General features: G+C 41.7%; 1 protein-coding gene across 1 annotated transcript in view; it reads right to left on the bottom strand.

The window, feature by feature from the left end:
• TRPM5 (transient receptor potential cation channel subfamily M member 5) overlaps positions 1-15035 on the bottom strand; it is a 36225-nt gene that overhangs the window by 17416 nt on the left and 3774 nt on the right. The window contains exons 4-12 of the mRNA XM_008644265.2: positions 13256-13436; positions 10759-10823; positions 8743-8934; positions 7347-7449; positions 6363-6481; positions 5399-5749; positions 3199-3330; positions 1824-1941; positions 226-371 (exon numbers count right to left, since the gene is read on the bottom strand). Of these exons, the coding sequence (XP_008642487.1) occupies positions 226-371; positions 1824-1941; positions 3199-3330; positions 5399-5749; positions 6363-6481; positions 7347-7449; positions 8743-8934; positions 10759-10823; positions 13256-13436 (1407 nt within the window). The remainder of the gene's footprint in view (positions 1-225; positions 372-1823; positions 1942-3198; positions 3331-5398; positions 5750-6362; positions 6482-7346; positions 7450-8742; positions 8935-10758; positions 10824-13255; positions 13437-15035) is intronic.

Raw genomic sequence — 15035 nt, 5'->3', positions numbered from 1 at the left:
GCACACTGGTCTGTGTGCCAGCTGGATGAGAGGGTGGGGAAAGGGGGAGCTGGGCTGCTTTGGCAAGGACATGGTATAATGTCCTCTTCGTCTGTTGCTAGGGGGAGAGAAGAGTCCTTTCTCTGAAGAATGGCTCTCAGGGGAATACATTTCATGAGGTTGTTCGGTTCCTGTGCTATCCTCTCCTGTGTCCAACTTAAGACCCTGGGGACGTGTAAAACTTACCTGGACACCATCATGTGCAAAGAAAGACTTTGCATCTGCTTCTGTGGCCAGCTGAAGGCATGTGGTTTTGCTCCAGTGCTGATTTTTCCTCACCAACAGAGCAAATGCTCTCTCCTCACTGTTGTGGTAGCATTCACTAAACAATTCTGTCATAAGAAGGAAACACAGACAAAAAATGTATCTCTTGGGTGATCCTCTTAGACTTTGAAGGATGAGTTGTCATGCTGTCCTCCCTCTCCTGAACAGACTAAAGAAGATGAGCAGCTCAGCTTTGTCTTGTAGACAACAAATCCTTCATTTTAAGACAGAGCTACTGGACATAAAATAACATTAGGCTTGGTGGAGTGTTATGGCGTAGTTGTTTCCAGAGAAACTGGTCCTGGAGCTTAGAAACTAGGATAAATTTAAACAGTTCAAAAAAAAAAAAAAAATTCTCATTAGACAAGATCTGACTTCTTGTGTCTGTTCCATTCTACTGATTCACTTGATTATCTCAGTACCTTTCCAAAGCCAGCCTACACCTTGTTACACTGTGAGGCTGGGTGAAAGGATCAAGTGCACTTAAAATAACATGATATACAGACATCTTTTCTAGTTGATGTGGTATTTATCATTCTTAAAGAAAGTTTGCTTTACATAATCCAGGCCAGGAATTAAAACTGAGGATCTGATCTAATATTTCTCAAAGCCAATAAGCAGAACTTCTGTGTATTGGATTAGGTCCCATAATTCTATTGACTGAATTACTTGAGCCCTGTGAATATATGAGAACCTGATTTTTAATTTTTGTAAATAATAATGGCCCTGTGAGAAGAAGGGAAAACGTGATCAGTGTGTAAATAATGTAGCAACAAAATGTGATCAGTGTGTAAATAATGTAGCCTTCAGCTGCTTGATGAACTATCTCCAAAGGGAGAGGAGCCTCTGCGTTTGTTTCCATGTAGGGTGCATTTTAAAGCCCTCTCCTCACATCAGTGAAGGTATGGATTGAACTGAAGTCAGATCAGCAGAGAAGCTTGTGTGCAGACATCTGTTTCTAAACCAAGCAAAGGGGAGAGGTGCGGATGCTGGGATCTGACTGCTGTAGGGAGGGGCGGCTTGTCTGCTGTGAAACCAGTCTGAGCCTCGCTGCAGTTTGCTGTGCACTTGGCCCTCTTCTGGGTGAGGTAATCTCAAATTATTTTTAGCAGCAATGACAAAACTTAAAACTTGTTGCTCTAGTGGCCCTTACAGAGCAAGCTTGATACTGCAGGGAAAGCAGGCTGCTGTGAGCCTGGAAGTGTTTTGGTTATTCCATCTTCCACATCACTCTAACATACCTTGTACTAAGATCAGACAATTAAAATACCAACAAGCAGCAGCAAAGTTTCCATGCAACCCAGGGGGCCAGTCTTGGAACACTGATTTTTCCAAAACGAGTGGGTTTTAAATCTTTCTGCTGTATCTGAATGTTTGGGACTGCCTGTGCTGCAAGGCTGTTAAATTATTCATGACAGCTGACCTTTTACAACTGAAACAGTATTTTTTTCACTTGCTTGCCTTCCAATGGCAGTTCCTTCTTAAAGTTTCAATGCCATTCAAAAAGTGCCATTACTTACCAACAGCGAGCTGCTCATACTTGGCCTCTTTCACGATACAGGCTGCTTTCGTCTCCAGGCGGGACATCTCTTTAAGGATCTTGCAGGCTGCCAGAGCTGAAGCTACACCCTCCTGACCCTGTAGAATTGAAAGGGGTGCTGCTGTCACCCTCCACTGGAGGGCATTTCTGAATGGGGGAAGACTCCACTATGCAACACATCTAACAGCAACAACAAAAAGTTCATGCGCGTCTTCCCTTTTAAGAAAAATCCTCCCTCGAATACAGCTTTGAAACTCCAAAATGCTGATCTAAATGATAGCTTTGATGATATCTGAGAATTAAACCCACATATTGTGGATGCCCCATCCCTGGGAGTGTTCGAGGCCAGGCTGGGTGGGGCACTGAGCAAACCTGTCTAGTGGGGGGTGTACCGGCCCATCGCAGGGGGATTAGAGCTGGATGATCTTTAAGGTCACTTCCAACCCAAACTATTCTATGATTCTTTATCGGTAGTTCTTGTGCCTCGTAAGGCTGGAGACTTCTGGGTCCAGTCTCTTAGAGACGCCTGATCTGGGGTCAAAGACTGGAAGGAGAATAATGTGCTGTGGAAATAGAGCAACACAATCTCACCGTGTCGAGACACCTCCAGCATGGCTGTGCTGCGCCCCTGCACGGAGATGTAGGAGAAAGGAGGGAGCACAGCTGGCAGAGACACAACAAGGGCCCAGAGCAGGGACGTGCCTTGCGGTCACGGGGCTGCACAAACACGGGCCCTGCAAGGTGCTGATGTGTCCGCACGCACACACCCCAAACTCACAGCCCGCGGAGCCGTGCTGCGCCTCGTCCCTCCCCGGGGCTCCCCCCGGGCCAGATGCACTCCTCGGGGCGGTCAGGGATGCAGCCTGAGAGCTGGCTGTCTCTGTGGGGGCAGGGGGGCTCCCAGATGCAGGGGACAGGGCTGGGTTGTGAAACAGGAGCCGATTATGCCAGCTCGAAGCTCAGCCCCGGACAGCGCAATGCTGCTCGCTACGCGTCGAGCACGTAAGCTAAAGATGCTGCATTGCTCCGTCTTGCCTCCCGTCACGCTCGGAGCCAAACAATTGGCGATTGTAGGAGGCACAAACGCTGCGCCTGGGAGCTGTGAGTCATCGGGAGCAGCGAGGGGAGGGCAGGGAGCGGAGCTTCAGCCCGGGCTGAGTTACACCTGCTCCTGCTCTCCCCCCGGCCCCCGCGGGCAGGAGCCACGCAGAGATGAAAGGCCCTATAAATGCCACCTCTCGTGTTTTGGAAACAAACCTATCTGTCATCTGAGCTGCAAGGCTGAGCAAAAAAACATCTCGTAAACTTGAAATATGCCAATACTTCACCTGAAGCAGCTGCAGCTCGGAGCTTACCATAGCCCAGAAATAGTTTGCCATCTTGTGCCGGTTTTGAAGTACTGCCCATACAAACAAATCCCTCCAAGGATTTTCGCTTTTCTGGTTCATGTCCAAGGGCCCAGGTAATCGCTTGGTGTTCGTTTTATCCTGAAATATGGTTTGTAGAGTTTAAAACCTGATTTGCAGTCTCGTTCCATGAAAATGACGTGATCTAAGCTACTCTCGGCCTCGCCAGCTACTTCATATTTCTTTGACTTTTCTTTTCTGTAGGACTAAAAGGTAATTGGCTCATTCTGTACTGAGTTAAAGGATCCTTGTGTCCCCGATATAACCCAATACGTGTGAGAACATTCTGGATGAAACAGTGACTCCGTTGAAGCCAATGCTGAAGTTTTCATTGACTTTATTAAGGCTTGGGTTTCAACACTGGCGTGTAATATCAGACAAGACAAACCTGTGATTAACTAATCTGAGCTTGCCTTCAATTATATCAGACTCTGCTTGACTGCCACAAAGGACACGGCTTCAGAGAAAAGGGAACAAAGGGCATTTTATTTCATCAGAAATAAATCTTGCCAAGGCCCTGTACACGACAAGAATAGAGTACATCAATACCCCTTTTTAGTCTTTCCTTTGAGAAACCTTTCCCTCATGCAGGGAGCAGTTTAAGTAGCACACTGCTTATTCCTTTAACACTTGATAAAAAAATTGTCCAGAGGAAGTGTAGCCACTTAGGTCAAATTCTGAGTTTTAAGTATATTTAAAAAGTGCCTTTGTATCTATTGTGTTGGTTAGAAGCAGCCAGAGCAGATTTATTTTTAATTAAACAGGTTTCTATGAGAATATATCTTTTATAATTGAAATTATGGGATTCTGTTCAAATTTATTTTAATGGCACTTTTGGGGGATGTGGGGGGTGCTTCTTCAGATTGTGGTGAGCTATTGAATCAACTAAATTGCCCTGAAAGCCTTGCAGGAGACAAAGATATCCTAAAATTCTCATCTGTCTTTGTAATCACTAGTTCCTAACTTGAAAAATGACACACAGTTTGGCAGCAGTGACAGTGGTATACCAGTACTGTGATGCTCTTTCTGTTGCCAATGATAATGGGATTCAGCCTCTGTTGGGAAGCAGCCATGGGAAGAAGCTTTAAAATGGAAAAAGCTGGTAGGCAGAAGGATCTGATATCTGAATTGGGCCTTATCTATAGCACCAGTCTTTAGCTGACTTGCTGCCAAATGCCAGTAAAGTGAAGTGAGATTTTGGGGGCAACTTTTTATTTCTGGCAAATTTGTAAGTCTGGAGTCTGCTTAGTGATTTCAGAGGTATAGTCTCAAGTTGTCTGTCCTTGTGAACGAAGAAATCCTGAGTAGATTCAAACTTAACTTTTCATACTACTAATTAATTTAGCTAGGCTTTATCAAAGCAAAAGTTATTTAATGTCTTGAAACATTTTTTAAATTAGCTTACAGTTTTAACAGTTTTAAGGTGAAATTAGAACTTGGCAAATACCAAAAGACTTAATTGTTTCATTTGTCTTAAACTAAACCTTAATGAAATTTCTTTATACATCTTTGTTTTGAAACCTTGTGCCCAAAATTATTTTCAATGCTTTTGCAAGAACTTTGGTACTTAGGAGTTTTAATGTTAAATACACTGTCAAAATGCAAAAATGATGATGTAGCCATTGTACCACTGTGGATTATAGACATTCCATTCCCCCCATCACATATTGTCCTTGTCATATGTTGGCCAGTGTGCTTTCCACGGCCACTTCACACAATTGTTCCTATTTCTTGCTATGTGTTCTGTCACTCAATAACAAGACTATAATGATCTAAGGGCAAATATCAGATACTGCATATTACTGAATATCCAGTCTACTCATACAGAGTGTAAATCTGGGAATAGTTTCATGTACAAAGATCACCATTTTCAGACCTGGGATTGAAAACATCCATTGCCTGCTTTTCTTTCTCCTAGAAAATCCTGCCTTTCAAGTACTTTCTGCTTGAAGTTCTGTGTGAGAAATGCAGACCACTATTTTTATGTCTAATTACTCCTTAGTAAATGTAAATCTTATTACTTTGTATTTCTTTCATACATCTTTCACTGAATCTGTTCCCTGCCCCACCCCAAAGGCTAGACCTACTTAAAATTGTTCAGATTCTGAGTTGGAGGGGAGCAGAACTACAATGCAAAGTTGTGACTCACAGATTTCTTCTTGCCTCCATGCCTGAGCTCTTGATAGAAACCTTTGCATGCATCATGAAGAAAGTCCTTGAGAACTCTAGAGACCTCACTGAGAGTGAAGAGGGGGCACACCTCCTTCTGCTCGTTTTGCTGCTGACCAGTGAGCCCTGCCAAGGTCAGTTTGCTTTCTTCATGTTTCTTCAGGAGAAGTTCATAGAGGAGACATTTCTGAGAAATGGAACAGTAGAGTCTCTGCAGACGACTGTAGGTCAGGAATTCATTTATGTTTGCCCCATTGTCAATAAATAATTTTACAAATTCTGGTTTGTCATTGACCAGAGCATCCATCATCACTTCCTCCAGGTCACAGGACTAGATTGACGAAGGGGAAAAAAAACCAAAACAAAACAAAAAAAGAAATTTTTGGAGGTAATCATGGATGGGTGATGAGAGAGGTAGGATTTAACACAAGGACATGCACATTTTGTCTTCCACCAGTCAACAGTGAGTACAGTGAGAAAGAGGTGGAAGGCTCTTCATTTCCCTCTGACAAAATGTCCATGCCATCATTAATGTTAAAACACCAACACAAACTGTATGCTGTAGGACTTGATGTGAGGTACCCACCGCACTGGTACCCACCATTCTTCATGCCACCTTCTAACAGTAACATCTGCCTGCTTCTTGTGCTTTGTAAGCTTTGGTCTGTTTGCTCTAAAGGTCTATACAGAAGGGAAGAAAGATTGTTGGTCTCAAAGAGCTCAAGAAAGAGATGATGACCACTGAGTTATTCCTCTGTCTTTAGGCATTATCTTATAGGGGACCAAAAAGGCAAACAGCCTCAGAAAGCAAACTACTGCTGCCCAATCTCTCAGTAGAGTGTGCAGGTAGTGTTAAAAACTGAAGCCACCTTTTGGGATGCTCCAGTGTCCTGTACACATTGCATTATACACCAAGTGTCCTCTAAGGCAAAAAAACCTGGTACCTTCCACTCCACGTCACCATTGAATATTTCGCTTTTAGCAATGTCGACTCTATTCCAGGCCACTGCCAGCTTCAGTTCATCCAGATATTCCTGAGCCTCCTGACTCTGACTTTTACAGGCTGGAAAAAAAATAGAAAATGCAAATAAAGTCAGTACTTTAGGGTTATGTTTAATTTAATATTGTATTGGTTCTTTGATTAGCAATGCAAGTTCTCCTTCAGCCATCACAGATCTGTGGGTTGCTTAACCAGGAACTCTTCACAGCAACGTTTCCCTAAATTAAGAAACATTAATGTTCAAAAATGTTAGTTTTTTCTAGATGAAGCCTCTATTAAAAGCATTAAGTTTAAATGGCTGTTGGATGTTAAGAGGGACACTGGCCTGCAGAAAGCAGGGGACAGGGCTGGCTGTTGTTTTTGCCTTGTGTCCATTAGCGCATCAGGAACAGGATGTCTTTTTTTTTCTCCCTTGCTAAGTTTAAGCTAACACAAACCATTAAGTTAACAGAAACTGAAATAGGTGGCAGCACAAGTAATGTCTTCTTTCAGAAGATACAGTGGAGATTTCATATAGGAGAAATAGATTGTTTCTGAAACAAAGGCAATTTTGGTCTACTTGTGGGTTTTGGTTTTGTTTCTTGGGGTTTTTTTTAATGGTTTGTAATTGGAATAATATAGTGCTCCAATATATTTCAGTTCTTCTGTACCCTCTGTTACTAAGAGAAGCAAGTAGTGTAATAAAGGAGTGACTAAAATAGTACTATACAATAGCATGAGATTAAAAAGCAAACACTAGTTTAAAGGAAGTTTACAAGAGCTACGGTAACTGCCACAGTTAAATTGTCAATAAACAAACAAAAGAGCAGTTAATCAGAAATGAAATCTGATCCAACAGTCAACTGAACTTGCACTGGAAAAAGAGGAATTATTTTTATGGCATAGAAGTCAAATAAGACAAACATTAAATGCATTGTGTTTCTCTTACCTTTTACTAAAGCTTTTAAAATGACTGTGTCTAGATCTTCTGAACCATCTTGCTCAAAGTTGTGCAGAGTTAGAAGATGCTGGTGTGAAATAATGTTCTGAATCTATTCGGAGTTGAAACAAAAGTGGTTTTACACATTGTGCTTTGGATATACATTAGTGCCCAAGAACCCAGTGGGAATCACCCATACAGTATTTCCCAAAAACTCATGTTCTAATTGTAAAGCTGAGGTTTGGCAAGAAGGCAAATATTATTAGTTTCCCATATATAAATAACTCCTAAGGCAAGGAGGGAGTTACTGCCTTTTCCAAAGTTGTCTACCAGGATAGGAGGAACAGAACTGGGATATCCTGAGAATCAGAATAGTGCTTTAATTAAAAGATCCTTCCTTAACTTACATTCTTATTTGACTCAAAGTCACGTTATAGCCAGCACACCACTAGTTTCATTTTACCTCATCCTGCTTTGACATTTAAGTTTTGCTGAGTTGTTTATTTAAAAGCATAGTCTCTAACTCTTCTCTGAGTAAAAGTCCTCAAGTATTGATATATGCAGTAGTCTTCTCTTTCCTTCTGCTTCTCTATTTATTGAGTTTTCTTTCTCGCAGTGCAGCTGCTCTGAGACTTTGTGAGCATGTGGCAATATTGCTTCTAGATGCCTTTCATCCCCTTTTGTCAGTGATCTGGCAAAGTTCTTCCTAATGGAGTTAGTATGTGGAACTTTTAGAGCTGAGGATTACGGCAGGGAATGCAAAGAGTAAGTAGTGGGCCAGGTCAGGACTTGGTTTATCTTGGAGGCACCCAGTGCTCTTCAGTCTTCACACAAGGACAATCTCAAAGTGGCTTTTTGTTTCTAAAAGGCTTATGCAAGTGTACCTCAAGACAAAGAGTTTTGTCTTTCTGTTTTAAGAACAATAATACTTAAAGAACAAGTAACTGACAATAGATAGGATGATTTCTAAACATGCTCCATTCTATTTAATTTATTCATGCTTATCCACAACTAGGTTTCCATTTAACAGCTGTAGATCATGAATTAGGTCTCTTCTGCCACAGCTGCACAAGCTCCACAGCTGTGGATATAAATAATGCTTCATGTCCTACAGAAGGACTGTGGGGTTCCTGGGTGCTGGCTGTTACTTGAGGAAGTAAGGGAGGAAGGACAGAGCCCTAAGTGTTCAGCTGAATTACTGGGACAACAAAGTAGTTTGCATGCTCAGATGACCACTAGATTTTTAATGCTAGAGAGGCACTTGATGACACAAGTCTCAAAGCACTGGAGTTCCCAAAACTTCTGAGCAGCTTCTTGCCAAACCTGTACTGAAGGGGCTATCAAAGCTACGGGTGTTAGGAGAGAGCTTTGTGAGCACGATGACTTATCAGACATAGGAGCTCACTGTCACTGTCCACTGGAGAATGTCCTTCCATGAGAAGCCCTCTGCAGGGAATTTCTCCTTAAATTGCTTTTCAACAGCTTCTGGCACGATGAGCTGTGGGTCATTCATGAACGCAGCCAAGATGTCAGCTGTACCCCCAGACCCTGCTAAGATAAGCCAGGGAGCAGAATTTTCCAAACCGCTGCAAATTCTCTGTAATTAAAATAGGACGTTTTTAGAAATCATAAGTGGAAAGAAAATGTTATTCAAAAGAAGGACTTCTAGCAAACTAGGAATAAATGTGTACCTAAATCAGATTCACTATGGAATCAGTCCAGACTCCTGTAAGCTATTAGGATTTTTCGAATTCTGTAGCAGGTCATCCATGTATAGGCCTCTGACTATATTTTATTTCATGACACATCTGCTGAGTAGCTAAGCAACCTGATTTGGAGAAACAATGCATAAAATTTCTTTGACCCTGACTTTTTTTTTCCCCCCAAAGTCTCTGCTTCAGCATAGTCAAGTGCAAGAGTAACCTTGTACAGAAATTATCAGCAGGATTTTTTGTATAGGATTTTTTTTCTGTCTCCTAAACCTGGCACTAAGTTCTGAAAATAAGGAATTTGCCTGGGGAAATACAACACTGGGCTACAGGAAAATAAAAAACACTGAATCATGGCAACGACAAGAGTTAAAGGCTACTAACTCTATTATTTGTGCAATTAGAATGAGTCAGGCAGGTTGCTGAGAGAGGAAAGCAGAGGCCATGGCATCATAATTGCAACAATGTCTATTTGCTGCCAGTCTATTTCTTCCTCTGGAGTTACACAAGACTGTATTGATTCAGTTGTGATGCAGGGGGTTTTTTCTTTAGTTTAGGTATTGAGGGGTTTTTTTTTAAACTGTTCATAGTCTTTGGTGTGTATTATCCATTTTAAGAAATCCATTTAAGAAATTGATATTCTAAAACAGTGTGGCCAGTTATCCATTCCCAGCACATGTCAGTTTAGAGCAACCCCAGCCTGTCACTTTTGATCTTCCAGTCACACTGTTCTGTAAGACTTTGAAAAGAGGATTTATATGTCATAACATGGGATTTTTCTAAACCAAAGATACAAGAAACACTGCAATATTTAGCTTCTCATGAAAGAAAGCTCCTGAGGTGACATAATCTTTGTTTAAACAGTGAGACTTCTAATACGAGTGTGTGTTTTAGTCCAGCTGACAAAAGTTATGACAAGATACAAGAAACTGAAACTAGAAAATATCCCCAGAAAGGAGTCATTATTCTGAAAGGGGTTACCAGCTGGCATGTCACAGTCCCGTCACTTGGAAACTTTAAATTATAGTTAAATTTTGTCTCTCTAAAGGTATTCTAGACTGCGAGTATTATAAAAAAGAAAAGTAAAATAGAATAGAAATCAAAGAGTGTCTCCTTGTTAACAGGTTCTTTAAGTTGTAGAACTACTCAGGAAAAAAATCAAAACTGATCCTTTGCTGAAGAAGATTTGGGATTATTATCAGACAACACTCCAGTCTTCAATCCTACAATGTACTTTTGCTTAGTGGAAGCAGGACACTCCATTTTAAATGGCATGTCCAGCAAACCTGGTCTTGTGCTTCCTCTGAGCTCTGGGACAGACAGTTGTGTCATTGTTGCTGAACAGCACTGAAAGATTCATCTCTTTTTTTGCGTGAGTGTTCTCAAGTAATAACACAGTATTTCTGTTTCCCTAGATCTGGAGCTGGCTTCCGTGGGTTTGTTTTGGTTTCGGATTCTTTCTTCCTACTGGACAAGCTGGCAATGGAAGTTTTAATGATCAGCTGGTGCCTATTCAAAAGGAAATATTTCTCCCAAACAAATACTGGCAAATTTAATTATTTATTTATTAACAGAACTCAGAACACATCTTATAGATGTGAATTTTTACTTTATGTAAAGTGCCAAGAGATGTGTTTGTCATCCAGCCAAATTTTCCATTAATTACTTGGCACCAGTAATTTCTTTTTCTAAAGTTGAAAACATCTTCTTACCTCAAGTGTGCCTGGTCCTCCATTTACCAGTAAGCAAAGCACAGGGATCTCAATGCTACCCGTTCCTGTGAAATAGATGGCTTAATTTTTAAAAAGTAACAGCTTTCACAAAAGTATTGATGTTTTGCTGACCCCTTGAAAATACTTCTCCTCTTATGTGCTGTTTTGGTGTCTACATGAACCTGCAGAAGGCAGGCAGTTCCAGAAGGATGTGGCAAAAGAAGAGAATAACACTGTGCCCCAGCAGACAGAGTCCTGGCCTAGGATTCAGGACAAAGGCACCTTTGCCTTGGACACTTTGTGTGATCCCTGCTAAGGAGTCCAGGCTGTTCTCACCTCAGCACACCTCAGCTGCAAAATATGGATGTTGGCACCTCTGTGTGTCATGCTGCTGCTGACTTTTAAAGTTACTTATTTGCTGCAAGGTTGTCAGGCTGGGGAGCAATGGCGCTGCATTAGGGTGCAGCACAAGGTTGGTGGGTTTCCAGAGAGGCATCTACCAGTAGTGACAGTAAGACACAGTTAGAGGTGCAAAGCTCTCCGTTGGCCCTGGGTGTCATGCATGTACCTAACACATGCTGGAAGGGAGAGTGGAATCCAGGAGAAAAGCCTTAGGAAAGGAGGGTTTAAGAATATGAAGAGGCCGACCATGTAGACTGGGTAGGATGAGATGAGTCCGATACGAGCTGAGAGGAACCATATACTGTTTATTACTCTGCTTAAACAGCTTAAAGCTTCATTCAGCACAGCCTAGTGAGGTGATTAATAATAACACAGTCTGATACTTTTAAAAGAAATGCTAATGAAATACTTAACGTGTCATGGCATCAGGGGAAGAAATGAAGTCCTAAGCCATCCTCCCAGGGGGCCACATAGTTTTGGATGGTTTTAACTGTAAATGCTGAACTCTGTAATCCAAAGGTGACCATAGATTGGCCTGAAGGAGCTCAATCAAAACATGATTGTCATGAGGTGAATGCCTCTCAACTGGAAGATGAAAGGCATTTAATTCAAACAATTTTTTGATGTTTCCCTTTGTAGATCTCCCAGAACTCAGTACAGATCTCTACTTGCTATTTGTTGTATCTCTTTTGGGATGACTACAGAGATAAGGTTGGGCTGAGCTGTAGCCAGGACGTGCTTGGCAAGAAACTTAATTTGTTTAAGTTAATGGCAACAACATTGTCACACCTCTCTAATGTGATGCTCTCTGAAGAGTGACCTCCGTGACTACAGGTTCCTCAAGGTATGGTTAAGGCTACAAATATTCTTCATTTACCATAGATTTAGAAAAAATTTAGCCAGAGGAGGGTCAGGTGGATTCTGACTTTATGCTGTTAATCTGGAAAGTCCTCAATGGCAAAGAATATTCAGTACATAAAAAGTTTCCCCTGAAAGACTTCTAGGTGTTTTTTTTAACAGGGAAATTCCACATGACCTTATTAAAGTGTGTTACTTCAGAAAAGTCCCATGGCTTTGCTCAGCTTGTTCATAAATGAGCTTAAATGAATGACATTGGGTTTGTTTATAGAAGATAACACTGAATTCAGTATGTTCCAGCAAAATATTTGTCACATGAATCAACATTCTTTGTCAGAATTGTGTTCCCCTGAGATTTGTTCAATCAGATTTGGTTTGCAAGCAGAAAGAGGCTGCTTTGTAATTCTCAGCACTGCAGCCTCAGGCTACCCTTACAGCCTGCCTGTGGTCTTTCCCATCCGAGTCACCAGGTAAGGATTCTTCAGCCACATTTGTGCTCTCAGGTACCTCTGTGCAACCACCCTATGGGCTGTGCAAGTGGATATTCCACTGATGCACACAGCTGTGAACAAGTGAGCTCTCCCTCCTGTTTCAGCTGAGCTAGCACTGCAGGTATTACACAAACAAAGCAAAGGTAAAAGTAAGTGTATTAGCTTGACAACTGAGTTCTTTCCACGAATAGCAGTAGGAGATCGGCCCAATACTCAGTTCTTATTATAAAAAAAGGTCACAGAGATTCACATGGACATTAGATGCTACGGTGTTTACCCAGGATAAGATTTTATCCTGAAACAAATATGGCTTAAAATATTTCAGAGGGTTTTGGAACAAATCTTTTCTTCCAGTGTGGGAGCAATTCAAGACCCTGTGTGCAAGAGGGGATATAAGTATACAACAATGACTATCAATCTCTTAGAACCACTGGTTAAGGCACTTGAAGCTGGATTTATTTTCCATATGTTGTCTTTTAAGGCAATTTGAGCTATGCTTTGAAGATCAGCCTTGAGCTACGTTTAAGGAGATGCAATAAAAGTCCAGATTTTTGGTTCAAAGAGCAGCTTTCTCAACTTCAGAAGTTACTGTCGTCCTGCCTCTTACATAATGACAGATGTGTTGACTTGCTCTTGCCTGCGTAGGCAGCTGTCCAATTTGAGAAGTGCAGTTACCTTTGATAAGGCCAGGGCCCGCTGTGCTATCAGTATCATTCAGATGAGATGCCTGCACAGAACCTGCTTACCCCCATATCCCGTGCGCTGCTCTGAGATGTACTTTTCCAAGGTGAAGCGTAGCTTGGTGGTTCCATCGGGCTCGTCTGCCGTTGTGTGCTCCACCAAAACAAAATGGGAATGGTTGTGGTCCAAGGAATATGGTGGGCCTTGGATGTTGTCATCTGACTGGTAGTGTACAAGACTTTCACTCTAGGGAGAGGAGGGGAGATGTCAGTGCTCTCTGCAAAGCCCAGCCCGTGTTTAATGTCCTTCGTCTCCCCATCTGTGCTGTCTGCACCCTGACACAGCACACCACCTGGGAGACACTTGGATAGGCTCTTAAAATAGGGTGAAGAAGGAAAATCTATTCCTTCTGGAAGCGGCCAGATCTGGCAGGACTGATAGCTGGAGTACCTGAAGTTTCCCCCTTAGCCTCTGCAAAATATAGTGATATCAATCATCTTCTCTGGAATGTAGGTTTTGGAAATGTTTGTTGGACAAATGGAAAGGGGCCATGAGACCTGATAATTGTGTATGGAGATGTGAAGCCTCAGCTGGTGTAAAGAGGGGCAAAGTATTCATTTCAGTACTGTTTTGTCCATGTTTAGGCCAGTAAATGAGTTAGCCTGCTCCATGTCCTTATCAATTTAAACACAGCTTTACTCAATTGACAAGGTTATATGAAATCAATGGTTATTCTCAGTTTGGAAATTGCATTCTAAAGGAGTGAGTGGCAGACAGATTTTAGAAAGGGGAATCCTCTTTTGTTTTGGGTGAGGGGTGTTATACTTTAAGTTATTTATTAATGAGTTTTTTTGCATAAACTCATCTTCTAGGTAAAACAGAATGCCTGCTACAGTCTTTTGTTCTAAATATTGCACTACATAAGGGCTTCCATACACACACTTTTTCAAATCCCCTTTCTTTAATACATCTTTCTTTCCCACTGTTGCACATCCACTTTGATATATCATTCCAGGCTGCAAATGCTTGATTATTCTTTTTCATTTTCACAATCATTGTCCTCTTGCAAGTAAGTCGGATTAAAATAAGTGTTTAAAATCTGCATTTCCTTCCATCATGCCTCTTTTCCAGTTCCTGCAGTGTTGCTGAGCAAAACTCTGACTGTCAGCTTGGCAGTTGTCACTGTGTATTGCGTTTTCCTCCCACTAAAAAGCAGTAAACTTGCATGTTTCTTAAGAACAGCAAGTGCCACAAATTTCTTTTGCTTTCTTCTCCCTGTCTCTCATTCCTTGGGGAAAGCTTCTTGACATAATTGATTTCCTTCAGATTTTGTTTTGACAGAGGGTGAGCCTCTGTTCTGCTGCCATGTAACATTAAGCCTCCTCACCAAAGATCTGGCCTTTGATTAGGACCCAGAGGCACAACAACCAATTGAAAAAGGCCTTTGGGAATTTTTCTATTTATTCTCTGAAAATGTGGAAGTGGTCTTTCAATGACGTTTAAAGCATACCATCAACACAGAAGAGATGGGAGGGATCCATTGATTTCAGGGCTTGTTTTTCTCCTTGCTAGTGTGGATTGTTAGCTCTATTTTCTACAACAAGCTGCTTGTGCTAGTGCCAAGTATCAAGAGAGTTGGGTTTAGATCAACATCTCTGTCTGTAGTTCCTTTGTCTTAAAGTTACTGACTAAAATCCAAAATATCTTTGCGTGGAAGCTGTGCCAGAAGTCAAAGGGTCAGGAACGCTCTTTGCAAAGTATTCCTTGACAAAGAGTTTGGGTTTTAGTTGAGGGGGAGAAAACGAAAAGAGAGTGCACTTGTTTTGTAGCTGCTGATAGGGAAAG

Source organism: Corvus brachyrhynchos, unplaced genomic scaffold (assembly GCF_000691975.1).
Source record: "Corvus brachyrhynchos isolate BGI_N302 unplaced genomic scaffold, ASM69197v1 scaffold62, whole genome shotgun sequence".
NCBI classification, from domain to species: Eukaryota; Metazoa; Chordata; class Aves; order Passeriformes; family Corvidae; genus Corvus; species Corvus brachyrhynchos.
This window is presented reverse-complemented; position numbering and strand designations above follow the sequence as displayed.